The 14,583-nt window shown below is 39.4% G+C and overlaps 1 protein-coding gene across 1 annotated transcript in view; it reads left to right on the top strand.

Moving 5' to 3' along the window:
- Positions 1-14,583, top strand: part of LOC104529076 (DNA-directed RNA polymerase III subunit RPC2-like) — a gene marked incomplete at its 3' end in the record, with an annotated part of 22,160 nt that overhangs the window by 2,971 nt on the left and 4,606 nt on the right. Inside the window, exons 2-8 of the mRNA XM_029086294.1 lie at positions 837-893; positions 981-1,045; positions 1,528-1,603; positions 4,698-4,798; positions 6,757-6,848; positions 8,048-8,165; positions 9,202-9,310. Of these exons, the coding sequence (XP_028942127.1) occupies positions 837-893; positions 981-1,045; positions 1,528-1,603; positions 4,698-4,798; positions 6,757-6,848; positions 8,048-8,165; positions 9,202-9,310 (618 nt within the window). The remainder of the gene's footprint in view (positions 1-836; positions 894-980; positions 1,046-1,527; positions 1,604-4,697; positions 4,799-6,756; positions 6,849-8,047; positions 8,166-9,201; positions 9,311-14,583) is intronic.

Raw genomic sequence — 14,583 nt, 5'->3', positions numbered from 1 at the left:
CTTTTCAGGACTGGATTTTGTATAGTTACATACATCTTTTATTTCTGCAAACACCAATCTGTTGACAAAATGAATGCTTCTCTTCGTATTCCTTCCAGCCAAAATCTTTCTTTTTTTCTTTAATCCCAGATAATTTTACTTAGTATTCCCCGCCCCCCCCCCCTAAATTTAGAGCAATTTTGATTGCTCTAAATGCCTTAAACTTAAGTTCTTGAAATGTACTGTATCAACTCATCACCTGGAGGAAGAGAGTACTGTTTATTCTGTGTGATATTACCCCTGGGGATATTCTCTGTCTTCCTGCCTACAAATCAAACTCAGACTTCTTATGCGTGTCCGGCCCTCCTGTGGCAGTTTCCTTGCTTATTGACTTCTTTCTTTCACACTTCACTTCTGTTCCATCTCCCTCTGTCCTATTGTCTCTCCCTCTCATTCTTCTTTATGCCAACTGCTCTTGTTGAGGTGTGGACAACTTCTTTCCCAAGCACCACATGTAGTTAAATATGCTATAATTTATTAAAATTATTTCAAAATAGCGGCAAACTGTTAAAATATTTTGACCTGGCTCTTGTTTATTTATATGAATTTCAAAGTTTATTGAGTATTTACTTTGTAAAATTACTGAATTACTTTTCTGACAATGTCACTCTGGTGTAAACCTGGCAATGTACAGTGTAGAACCAGACCGATCATCCAGGCAGTTCTCGGAAGTTTGACAACTGAAAGAATTTAGCACAGATCCAAAAGCACTTCTAAATGCTTATATCTTAATTTCTACCTTGTGTGATTGATGTTATTGAAGCTAATTTTATTTGCTGCATGCATGTATTTTCCAGGTGAAAGGACTTGTGAAGCAGCACATAGACTCATTCAACTATTTCATCAATGTAGAGGTATGCTTTCTTGGTGGGAAGAGAGTGGCTCTTAGTACTCTGAAAAGGCACATGATGCTATTTTATTTTATTTTTTTCTCCCTCCAGATAAAGAAAATCATGAAGGCAAATGAAAAAGTTACCAGTGATGCTGACCCGATGTGGTACTTGAAGTAAGCATGAAATTATTTCCGTATCAGTGTTAGCGTGCGTACTGTCTTGTGGGTTTGCTACTGGCTGTAAAGTGTTTCTAGGCACCTGTGTAGGTGTACATCTAAGAGAGTATTTTCTGTGACTTATCTGTTATTTGGAGCATTGAAAAATGGGAAGATTTAAAGAATAATAATGTGAAGCAGAGTTAACAGCTGGCTGTTAACAATAACTTCTGTCACCATTTTTCTGTAATTCCGTAATCTCGGATGACAGGTGGGTGTTTGTTTTTGTCTATTTGCAAAGGTAACTTGGGTTTTATTGCACGTGCAGTTTAAATAACTAGAACACAGCTCAAATACAATGAGTTACTTTGGGAAGAATCATTGCTCACTAACATTCATCAAAATAACTTAATTTTTCAGTATATGTATAATTCTGCTTCCTTCAGGTTGCCTGAAAAATATTTGGCTTATTGCTCATTTTGGAACTGTTTGCATTACAGGTACCTCAATATCTATGTGGGTACTCCAGATGTGGAAGAAAGCTTCAATGTGACACGACCTGTATCACCTCATGAGGTATTAATGTTTGCATCTGTCTTGTTCATTTGTTTCATCTTGGGAATGTTTTGGATAGTAACTGCATATAATTTTATTTTGAGTACATGTGCTACATTAGATGATACAATATATTCCACCATCACTGTAGAGAGAAGCCTCGGAGATTTAAACATGATGTAATAAATATACATGGGGTTTTAATTTCAGTTTTTTTCTGACATGCAGTGTTTCGTGGTAGCTGTATTTTAATGGGTTTCCATGCAAGTAGTGAAAAGTACTTCTCTTGCTTAATCTTGTGACAGTCCTTATGACAGTGTTGAAGTCCTCACACTACAATGTAGCATTCTCTGATGTTTTTATTGACTTCTTTTTGATACTAGCCTAGCTACTGTCTGCACCAGAGGTCACTTTGGTCTCCCTTTCCCTCCCAGTCGTCTTTGGGAATGCATCTCTCATTTTTTGCTTATAGTTTTGAAGTCTGAGTCAGAGAGCTAACATGAAAACTTTGAGCAGAAACAGATGAAATTGCTAAAATTACAAGAAACTGGAAGAGCATTAACCTTATGGGGAGCATATTTAACTTCTTTGCACTGCTGTAAGCGTGTACGTTAACTAATGGATCGTGCACTTTTGTAATGAAGATACATGTTGGAGATAAAATGCTGCTGTAACTGAAATCAGAGTCTAAGATAAGGTTTGGACCTTTTAGGATTGCTTCAAGGTATCTAAAGCCATTCAGTTCCCTTCAGAGATAGTTCAGGAGTCAAGTATTCCTCTCCTGCCGCTGTGCATTGAGGTTTATGTCACTGCAACAGAGGTACTGACAACCTCTTTTTGGCCTCAGAGTGGGAACTGAGCTTGGAACTTGCACCTTTATTCCCCATTTACATAGGTACAGCCTATCGTCAACCTAATAAATCAGTTCACATATCAGACACTTTTTTTCCTTGCTATATACACTTGATACATGAACTTGGATTGTTGAGGGTTTTTTTTTTTTCGTTTAATGTATGTGGCACACTTTAAACTCTATGATGAAATACATTCTGTGCTTTGGAGAAATTCTGTAAAAAAGGCCATCTAGTGGCTGCCTCTTGTGCTTAGCCGTGTTTCTGCCTCCAGTGACCTGACTCAAATCTCATTTAACTTGATGGAAATATTTTAAGTAAGGCCAGTAACTCAGCCATCAACAGTTCAGTTAGATTTCATACAAGACAGCTCATGGATCTCACAAATGTGTAGCTAATGTTAAATTAGTAGGCACGAACATACACAAAATGCAATGGGAAAGATTTTCTATATATGAATGAAATTGCATGCAAAAAATTGTTTGTGGCTAGCAATTTGTATCCAAGAATCCAGGTATAAAATACTTGCTTGCTCTATAACTGAAGTGACTGTACAAGCAGAAGAGGACAAAGTAAATGCTTCATAGAACATACTGACCTTGAATTTAGAGTAAACTACTCTTGCATCTCAGATATATCCTCATTGATACTTAATGCTAGAGAATAAGTTCCTTTTTTTTTTCCCAGTGTGTTATACACACATGAAGGCCACAGTCATTTTCTTAAATAGGGTGCTGATCAGATCAAACCAGAGGTGCAATTTAAAAAAAAACCCAAACAAAACAAAAAGATTGGATACTTATGAGTATGTCATTACATTACTCTGTTAGAGGCTTATAAAATTCCTTTCCAAAGACTCCCTGAAATGGTCAGATTTTCATAAGGGTCTTGAGTATTTTACCTATTTTCAGTAAAACCTGTGAGTTTTTGTAACCTTGGCTTCTGTGAAGATCAAGTCATGCCTATCTTTGATCTCTAAATGTCTAATGTAAGGGGAAGTTACATCAAGGAAGGTGATACAAAAATACAAATTCTGGAGCACTGCAGTGTGTAATTCATTTTATAGCTATGTCTTTTGTGGACAAAGCACGCACAAAGAATCCCAAAGCCTTTTTTTTTTTTTTTTTTTTAACCTAGGTAATACTAATGAAGCTGTCTAACTCTCCTTCTTAAGCAGTCCTTATGGGAGTTTCATCAAGTATTCATACAGATTAGTTTAAAGTAATTGGAAAATGGAAATATTCTCAGTTACTTTTAAATTAAATGAAGTTGCTGGGAACACAGTGGGACCTAGTTTCCTACAAGTCACAGCATGAAACCTGCCTGTGCACATCAGTATTTTATTACTAGAGAGGTGGTTTACTTTTTAATGTGGAAAGAAGGAGCATACAGTTTGCAGTGGTTCTTGAAGCATATTTTCCCATACAGTTGCATCTTCAATGCACAGTGCAATCTTAATTGCCTTTTGTTAATGCATAACGAATACACTGAAAAACTACAGAACCGTAAATGTACAAGTCTGAAAACTGATAATCCTATGATCCTGGAGCATAAAGGTATAGAATGCTCAGTGAGGTCATGAATGACCTGCTGTGAGCTGCTCTGTTGTATTCAGCAAATGCAGTAAACCTTGTCTTGCATGAAGATACACAATACCTTGAGGGCTATCAACAAAGTCATGGAGTGAGGGGAGCACACCAGAAAGCAAACAAATTCTGGGAGTCTTTACAGGAGGCGATACTGCAGTGAGCCTTCTGTAAGTCAACTTTAGAAATGGTACCATACAGTGAGATTTGCTCATTCTGTTAATCAGGTAGCGCAGTGTCCCCCTTATTCTCTTGTGTTTCCCTTCTATCAAACTTCATATGACAGCACAACCCTTCAGCTGCTGAGAGTCTTCATATGGAAATGTCCCTGAGCTGAGCGCTGCTCTCGGTGCCTGTGGCATAGTGGCATAATCTTTATGTCAGCTCTGCTGATTAGGCCTGTTTGTTTAATTGAACAGTTTAGAAGTTATGCTCTGCAGTGCTGTCCTCTGAATGTGTAGATCCACTGGCTGCTTTTGAAACATCACATTAACTATGTTTGGGGTTGGTTTGTTTTGTTTTAAACAGGAGACTGTCAAACATAGTCCAGGTACCACAAAGAGCTTTGCTTGATTTTTTGTAAGCACTTACAGGAGCCAGGGCAAACATGAGATGTTTTGAAGAGAGGTCCTTCAGCTTGTAAGCCAGCATCTCACCATATGACTGTTCTCCTTTTAGTGCCGCTTGAGAGACATGACTTATTCTGCCCCAATTACAGTGGACATTGAATATACACGAGGTAGCCAGAGGATCATACGCAATGCGTTACCCATTGGCAGGTAAGATACTGAATGTTGAGCTTCTGCTATTAGTTTTCATTTGCTGCTGTGTTGGGAAGAGTTTTTACTGCAAAATAAATGTAGACTAACCTTGCTTCCTTGTTAAAAGAAACCGAGCAGGCAAATCTTGATGAACAGCTCTACAGGATATGATTGTTAGATTCTCTGAGAAGATTTTGTTTTGTAAAAGGTTCTGAAAATCTGTCTTCTTCCAAAGAAGGATGGATGTTGTCTGTGTTTGTATTGATATAAAACCAAAGAGGGAAATATATAAAAGAATACGAGAGCTGCAAGTTGCATTATTGCAAAATGAAAATAAACACATTTGCTTTGTAGCCAAATAACTCGGATCTCTATGTAATATGTAGAGATATGTCTGTGGAAGGTGGATGGTAAAACCAGTAAAGCAAGCATTACTTCTTCTGTACGAGGTTAAGTTCCCCTTTAAGGTTGATTTGTTCTAGAGCCAAGATTGAGCTTGTTGGAGAAATGTTGAGGGTTTTTTACAGATTTTGTTTTTCTAAAGGCTGTCAAATATCTTGAGGTTATTAGTATTGTGAAGGACATCTAACTTCTTAAAGAAAAAATAATGTCCCTTAGGGAGAAAAACAAGCTCTTTACCATGCCAAAAAGGCAAAATACCTGGCAGTTCTAGCATTTATTGAAAGCAAAGTTCCATTTTAAAGGCAATAAAGATGTCTGTCTTTTGTAGGCATGGTTTCTCAAAGACCAGTCCTGCTAGCTTTAAAGGTCAATTCCTTACAGAGATTGTTTACTGTGTGACTGTGCATTTTACCAAAAACAGAATACTGGCAGGAAAGAGAAGATAGATACTTGAGGATCTATGCTTCTTGTAGTGAAATTTTGTTCTTGTGCAAAATGCATCTTTTTATTTGGAAATAAAATATGCTCTCTTTCAAAAGTTTTAGTGAGAAATCTGAGAGTGGAAAGATACCCTATGAAGCTGACTATAAAAGCACTCTTTTTAGTAATAAGTGCAAAATCATTGCTAGTTAGTTGCTGAATAAACCAAATTCCTTGTAAGACAGCAGCGTAAACACACAAAACCAAATGAACGTGAGCATTCCCTGACTTCATCACAAGGTGACAGAATGAGTCAAGTTGGAAGAGACCTCAGGAGGTCTCTATTACAGCTTCCTGCTCAAAATAGGGTCAGCTCTGTGATCAGACTGGGTTGTTCAGTGCTTTATTCTCTCAGGTCTTGAAGACCTCCATGGATGGAGACTGCCCAGCTTCTCTGTGCAGCTTGTTCCACTGCTTGACTGTCCTCACGATGAAGTAGTATTGCCTTATATCTCGTCTGTGCATCTTCAGTTCCCCTTTTTTTTCCTCCCTAAGCATAGATTTTGTTTTTATTTTCTTGGAATATTTTTCCACCGCTTCATGTTGCTTCACAAAATGTTTGCTGCAGGCTTCTGTGCTAAGACACCAGAGAAATCAGAGCTACTACTGGGGAAACTTCATCCCTAAATTATATATTAGAGGTACTATCTGTCTGAAGCCATAAGGTTGTAGGAAATCAAATCTGAACTAGCTTTTTCTAATTAAAACTGGTAACAGTGGATCTACAATGGCATGTTCTTCAGTGCAGACTGTACTGTTTTTGGGGTCTGTGAGTCTTTGCACTAGTAATCATTTGCCTTGGTGACTCTGCTTGTCATGGATGCCTGCAGTAGCTGCGTTTTTAAAAAAAAAAACAACCCAAAAGTCTACAGTTTCTGCCAGTAGATGTCCAATTTCACGTCTCTCTTTTCAGACTACATGTTCAATGAAATAAGGTGAGATTAAAGGGAAGAACCTGTTGTTCGTAGCATGCATGTGTTCTAATTACCTTAAACGTTTTCTCCAGTTTGTTCAGCATGGTTTTTGTTTTGAGTTTGACTATTAATATTTTTCTATCTGAATCTAAAATAAAAGCATAACTGGTTTTCTTGCAGAATGCCTATAATGCTGCGTAGCTCCAATTGTGTTCTTACTGGGAAAACTCCAGCAGAATTTGCCAAACTTAACGAATGTCCTTTAGATCCAGGTACGTTTGCACTCATGTTCTTTTTTGCCATCTGTGACTTTAGTTTTAAATCTTGTTCAGCAAAGAAATCCCCCATTGGTGTGTTTCCTGCCACTGTGAAGTTGTTGTGGGAACTTGTCAACTGTATTCTCGTAACTAAAAAGAAATTGGTGGGCTTTTGAAAATAGTAAGAAAGGGATAACAGCATGGAATGTTTGTATTTGCAGACAGAGTTTTCAACCACAAAAACAATACACCAAAATTTGGAAAAACTTGAGAAGTGTACATAGTATTGTAGAGTGATGTGTTATATGGGAACAGAGATGGAGTTCATTCATGAAAATGAAGTGGATCAGGGGAGAGTGGAGTATAATGGTGACCTCCAGAGCAGGAATTCTCATTTGCTGCCTTTTGTAAAGCAAGAATAAAGTGTTATATGATAATATTTGAAATGTAGAGAGGAAATGAAGGGTTATAACAAGGAACTTCTTTGGTTTTTATCTGCTGCCTTAGGAGCATGCTCTGGATGTGTGCTGTGCTTGCTTGTGATTACAAGATTCAGTGACATTAAGTGCTGTACTGGAGAAGCATTCGTAGATAGCTACAGTTTAGGAGAGGAGCCTAATATGGCTTATGTGCAGATTCCTAATACTGTCTTAGATACAACAAGGGCATTAAAATACATTTTTTAAAGTAATACAAAAGAAATTTCTCCCTGGAGTGCTGGAGAGAGCAAGTTGGTAATTGCACAAGACTTATTCTTTTTATTTGTTACCAAGCATCGGAAATGGCTTGTTCTTTTTTGATGTTCTCACTATTCACTCTCCAACAGTCAGTATTTTTACCTAATTTGTAAAACTAACAGTTCTATAACATCTTTTAGTAAGTGTGGTTACCTTACAGGTTTGGGGTTGTTTACAGCTTTAACAGTTTTTGGTCTGCCTGTAAGTTCTTTCTGTCCGAGTACTTCCCAAATAAAGTCATAGATCTGGAATACTATGTGTGAGCCTAGCAAAAGTTCTATTTAGTCTAGTGGAATATTTTCATAGTTATCACAGGTTCCACACAGAGTTTGTTCTTCATTCTTTCAAGGGAGAATGTACTCTCCGGTTTTGTCCTTTGTGTACTTACTGTTTACTTTTTAATAACTTCTATCCAAAGGCATGTTGAAGGAGGCACAAGGGTACTGACATGCAGAATCTTTCTTTTCTGTTGAATAGGTGGCTATTTCATTGTTAAAGGTGTAGAGAAAGTCATTCTTATTCAAGAGCAGTTATCCAAAAACAGAATCATTGTGGAAGCTGATAGAAAAGGCACAGTTGGAGCTTCTGTTACCAGGTATGGTAAATGCCTGCAATTCCATAAAGGAGATAAAACCAAAGCTTTAGAAGTTCATTGTTGTAGTTGAAGTAGCTGTGTAGTTTTCTTCCTAGTATAGTGTAACAAGAAAAAGCTGTGGACATTCAATGTCCCTCTCTTGTGACTGTCATTTTGTACGCTAAAATGTCAATCCCAAAATCAGTTAGTACAATATTCCCACAAAAGTCAGTGGGAGTTGGTCATATGCTTCAGAATTCATGCCAGACTAGGAAAAGCACGTTCTAATTTTTAACATAATGAAGTGCACTTCCTGATTGCTGGTGTTTGATCTCATTTTACAGCAAGTAATATGAAGTTAATGCAGTGGAAATTGGATGTAACCTTTTGTCTGACTCCAAATCAAATTGGTGTAAAAGCTTTTAAAGGCAATTGAGAAGGAAACAAAAATCAATTATCTTTGTACTACACAAATTATTGAAAATGGCAAGGTAGTCTAAATTTGGCCTTTCCTTTTCGACTAAGTTTTATTTATATTTTGTTTGCCTTTTGTTTTGTTTTTAAGCTGCATACTGGTATAATGTTCACTGTGACTGGTCACTGTTCAGTGTGAGGGCTGTTTTTTCTTCTCCAGGGGCCTTTCATGCATCTCTCCTGGCTATTTTACTGTTCCACAGTAAGCCTAGATGAGGTTAAACTTGTGGCACAAAGTACTGTTATCGCATTGGTGTTGTTGCTGCAATACCTGTGCACAGCTTGACCTTGCTGGTTACATCTGAGTCAATGATAAAAGCACACAAAGATGATTTTGAGAAGTACAGGCTTCTACTTGAGTTGAATATCAACCTTTCCTGTCGCAGGTGACAATACTCTATTACCCTTGGAGTTATGGGGTGACTTCTGGCTGGTTTAATATAATTTTTAAAAAAGGAGAAAGTGGGATTAATTCATCTGATAGATTGCTCAAGCTTGCTAAATTTCATACAGAAGATTCTAGGAGTGTTGGTGCAAACTTTCTGTTGGACATAATACATTTTTTTTTTTTTTTTTACTTCAGTTCTACCCACGAGAAGAAGAGCAGAACAAATATGGTTGTGAAACAAGGAAGATTTTACCTGAGGCACAACACTCTGTCAGAAGATATTCCCATTGCTATCATATTTAAGGTAATACAACTGTTAGTTTGGGGGGAAAAAAAAGAAAAATAAGAGAAAAAAAAAAAGCTGTGCTGTAGCACAGGAGCAAAGATCAGCAGCAGCTCTCAGAAGTTAGTACATACAGAAGGACTTGTCAGGGCTTAGAGAATGCAAGTTTTTTTCCCCCTGGTAATATGGTACAATAAAAAGGAGAAAAAGCACTGCCTTTTTCTGCAAGGAGAGCATTGCTTTGCCAAGACAAATGCTGCCACCCCCTCACTGCTTTGTGAGGTGTCTCAGCACTGCTGCCTGTGCTCCTACTCTACAGAAAGTCAGAAAGGTTTTGGTTTGTTTTGTTATGAGCTATTTCGCAAACTTGTGTTAAGGTTCATTTCTGGTTTTGGTCCCCCTGGCCTGTACTTCCAACTTGTGGACTGCTGAGTAGCTCAACAGCCTTTGTTTCACATCCAGGGACATGACATAGCCATGAGCTAGTTATACATGACTTCCAGTCATAACTGTAAACAAAACTGATAGCCTTTGAGTAAGTCTTGCAATTCTTAGACCTATTCCTAAATCCTTTAAGATTACTAGAGTGGCTTGCATTTCTTGGCAGTTTACTTCCTTTCCCTGTGAATGAGCTCTGCAGCCTCAGTGAGAGTGCTGCAGAATCTCTGCTGGATTCAGGAACACTCACCAGTATCTTCAGTGCAGTGGATGCACGGACAGACATTGTAGCTCTGAAGTGATCTCTGGTGGGACTGACAGAGGGCTGTGAGAAGCATCCACCCTTGATTCTGGGCAAGAATTGAAGAGTATTTGCCCTGCCAGTTGAGCTGGTGACAGTGTCTCTCATTTCCTGTAAAGCTGCCAGAACTACTTTCTTTCACTCTCTGCTTCTCTCATTTTAATTCACTCAAGGGTGCACACAACTGAAGGTGTTAACGATGACTACTCCCAAGCTGCTCAGCAGGACTGGAAGCAGGCTGGTAGCCCACCTGTCTGTGGTATCAAATCCATAGGCTACAGCCAGTAAGGGCGGTGGGTGGCCATGCACTGTCCGGCTGCTGGAGGAGACAGCAGGGCATGGCCAGGCCTCAGGCTAGGACCTGTCCTGCCAGCAGCTGGGTGGCTCTTTCCTGTCCTGGCTTTGCTACTGCCTGTGGGTTTGCAGCCTGGTGCCAGTGCATGTGCAGAAGGCGACTGGGCAGCAGTCTTGCAGACGTTGTTCACAAGAAAGGTGGCTTAGAGCACAAAAATGCCTCTGTCTGAATCTAGTAACCAATAGAAGTACATCCTATAGCTCCCTTTAAGTCTTCCCTGTAATAATCCACAGCACAGACGGTTTGGGGGAAGGTGGCAATAGTCCAAGGAAATAAATTGCCAGGAGATGGCAGCACTTGCTCACAGCATCCAACAGTCTCTGCAGGCAGCGCTGGTGCGTTGGCATCGCCAGCGATGGGCTTCTCTGTGCTACCACAGCTCTTTGGCTGATTGAGAGTTGTAACAATCGGGTTTTCTGTAGGAAGTGCTTTGGATTTGCTACTAGAAAATAGTTTAATAATTGTATTTATACTTGAGAAACAAATGTTTGCTATCTCTCATTAAGGTAATCTCTTCAAGTAGTTGGAGAAAATAATTTGTTTTTAGTGATGAGTGTTAAAAGAGGTTTAAAAATTATTTGTGGGCAGAAATGCACATAAAGGTGTCAGAATTAAGTTCAAACATTTTCTGTTGCAGGAAAGTGTTAATGTGGCTCTTATTCCATTTGCTCAAGTACCAAACAGCTGGATTCCACCTTCCCTTACAGACTTTTATTACATTTTGTCACCCCCTGCTGGTATAGATAAATACCTGCTCACAGAAGAGTAACTACTCTGGGTTATTAAGTCTGAGAAGGTGCTTGTTGGGTTTTTTTAAGCAGCATTGTACTGACTACTTGCTCATCTTCTGACAGTTCTTGTTCTGATTATCCCCCGCCTATATGTATTTTTATATTCTAGATAATGTTGCAAAATTTTTCATTTATTTATTAAATAATGGATTACAGTTGTTGGACTGTCTTGGCAGTAGTACTTTTCAAAAGATTTATATTGATTTAATCCAGTAGAGAATTAGCTGCACCCATTTTAACTATTATGAATGTTACATTCTTGACTGGCACTTAACTACACTCATGAGTGGTCATTTTCCTCGTCTTTCCTTTAATGGCATGTGAACTTGAGGCATCTTCTGTCCACCTTTGATGAGCCTCCAACTGGAAACTAAAAATCACAGATAGTCTTTTCAATGGATTCTTAGGCAGGCACCAGCTTCTGATTTTTCTTTCCTGGACATTGCTGTAATGCAGATATTACTTTGTTGTATTTAACTACTCAAAGTGATGTTACAAACACCGTAGCCCTGAAACTGGAAAATCCCTAATTTAAGGATCCCTGAGTAGCCTCAGCTCTCTCACATGGCAGTATTATACGTAGGAGATTTGTTAGAAAAGCAAGGAGAGTAAGTCCTTTCTGCTGAGACCCAAGCCCCAGGCATGGAGCATGGGTCTTCCTTGTTACTAGTAAGTGTTCTGCTTCTTGTAATGTAGAAATACACATCTGCAAGGGGCAAAGTTAAGCTGTACAGGCAATCTAAAGTCTGAGGTTTTCATTGCCTTTGCATCCTTAACTTTTACTGTAGTAACGGTTTAATTTCTTATTAAAAAATAAACTGAGAAGACTGACAAAAATCTATTGCTCTGTGTTTCCTCCCCAACCAACATCCAGGCTGCAACCAAGTTCTACAGACCTTTATGTTTTGACTAAGAAAATTACTAGTAATTAGTAGAAGGCTGCTATCCAGTGCATGGGCCAGCTAGAGGAGACAATTTTGTCCAGCACTATCTGAGTCAGCAGTAGAAAGTTGGACAATTTTGGATTGTCTTTCTAATCCCAAAGTGTTAAATGGTCCTGCAAATGACTTAAGATCAGGTCCAGAAAATCATTGTAGCTTTATAGGAAAGGAAGCAAGTATTGGAGCTCTATGATCTAAAGTGGGTTTAAAGCTCCTATGACTGTAAAGTGGAGGTGTACTAATGTCCCTCAGACATCTTCAACTAAAGCAAGGGCTGTGAAGTAGAGAGCATTACAGATACACCAGCTGACAGAGCTGAGGCCTAAAATTCATAAAGAGCTCCCTTTAAGTAGAATCTAAGAGCACTTTCATGTTTCAGGGACGAGTCGTGGACACATCTTAGCTACATGCTGGGGCAAAACCTGAATATATAGTACTCCCTATCCTTTTTCTTTCATGGAGAGGAAGGATACCCAGGTACATGGGTTGTGGGGAGGGATGGGAACAGTAGTATGGATCTAAAGGTCCCTTAATCTGGGTAGATGGGGGGGACTGTACTGTGTAGTAGCACCCTAAAGGAGACATCTGCCTTGCTGTTCATCCTTACCCATAGTCTCTTCCAAACTGCAAACCTGAATGACCTTGTTCTGCTGTTTTCTTTTTCTGCCATCCAGACCTGTAATGATCTTTGTGGTTGGCATGTTCTGAGATTTAACAGTTAGTTGTGCTGAACAGATGTAAATTGTGGTTTTGTGAAGCTTAGCACATTGACCACAGCTAACTGAAATTTGGTAGGCTACAAAAGGCATGGTCCTGGCACTATTCTAAGCCAGACTTGAAGGGTCTGCTCTTAAGATGTGGGGGAGTTAGTGCTTTTTTGCTGTGCTAGCTTAAATGTTTTTTTCCTTGACCTTTCTTCTTGAAAGTGACAGAAGCATTTCTGCAGCCTCTGTGTATGTAAATGCAGTTTTTTTGGACTAAAGCAGTGCTGTAAATTGGACAGTTTTGCTCCCGAAGTACGTTACTTGGTGAAGATTTTAAAGGGCTCCTAACTGCCTTGTAACGGGAAACAGACACAACTAATTTGCTTCCTGCTTACTGTGTAACACTGTTTCATTAGTTTCACATACACATGCAACCAGAATGATACTTAGAATGCCCTGAGTTGACTGCAACCCCCAAGAGACCTTTGTTTTAGCTGTGTCAGTTGTGCACAACTCATAAGGCTGTGTGAACGGTGTATGGTGAGTTTTTCGAATGCGTCAAGCTATGAGCTATGCACACTTTACCTCAGTAAAGGGGAGCTCAGACAGTTTTAGGTAGCAATAAGCATTAGATGAGGTGTGGAATATTTGTGTAGTACTTAAGGGTGTTGCTGTCTTGAAAAACATCAGAGTTACGGGTGAGGTGGTGCTGCTGTTTTTGCAGGGAGCTCCCTACGTTAGAGAGAGTTAGGGCTGTTTTAAGGTAAGGGCTGTTTTTCTTTTGGGTGTGTGATCTTGATTCGGTAGACTTGAATGAGTCCTGGGAGCTGAAGTAAATGAAGGTTACATGCTGCACCAAAACTAGTTGGGGAAGGAAGAGAATTATAAATAACCTGGGGAGGCTTCAAAGTTGAATTTTATGACCTGATTCACTAGGTGAAATATCTTTAGGTTATGTGGGAGCTACGAGGAGCTGCTCTAGGACCTGCGGCGAAAGATTTGAACAGCAGGTCGAGTTTCATTTTTACAAACCTGTGTTAGTCTTGGAGCTGTTAAGATGCAACTCTAGAGGAACAGCTGAATGGTGGTCGTACTGGATCTGCAGAATTACGTGTTCCCATGGCTGCAGTTTCATAGCTCATATCTTTTGAATTATGAAAGCTCCAGATCAATTCTGCCTGTGATGTCAACCTTGAACTTCCCTGACAACTTTTTAATCCAGTCATCTGCCTGTCTCCATTCTGTAATTTAGCCTGATGGACTGCAGAACTACATTCTAGGGAACTGCCATGGAAACGCCTAGACATCATCATTAAGGCACGAGCTGGGGGAGGAAGAGCTGGGCTCTCAGTCTCTCACGCACACTCTAATAAATACATGTGTGTGTGTGCACACACGGGTGCACACACACATTTTGGGCAGCAGGAACCCCTCCAGTCTTACAAAGCAGTTGACCCCAGCTGGGCCATTTTCTCCCACTTGAACTTCTGAATGTTTGCTTTGACTGGTCTATCTTACATCCATTGACTACTAGCCTTCCAACCATGCTTTTCAGCAGCCTTCTACCATCTCTTTCCTCATCCTTTCACTGCTACTGTTAAGTTATCCCTTTGCAATATCTCCTTCCCCTCCACCCTACTATAAAGTATCCCTCTGTGACGTTGCCTTCCAATTAAAAAAAAAACAAAAAACGAAAAACCCAAGACATCTTGTCTCCTGCTTTGCTTTTATGTTAATTCACTTTTCCTTGACTTTGTCCTGGGA

The sequence above is a fragment of the Antrostomus carolinensis genome, unplaced genomic scaffold (assembly GCF_000700745.2).
Source record: "Antrostomus carolinensis isolate BGI_N321 unplaced genomic scaffold, ASM70074v2 scaffold40108, whole genome shotgun sequence".
Taxonomy (NCBI): domain Eukaryota; kingdom Metazoa; phylum Chordata; class Aves; order Caprimulgiformes; family Caprimulgidae; genus Antrostomus; species Antrostomus carolinensis.
Note: the sequence above shows the minus strand (reverse complement) of the source record. Positions and strands in the feature narration are given on the sequence as shown.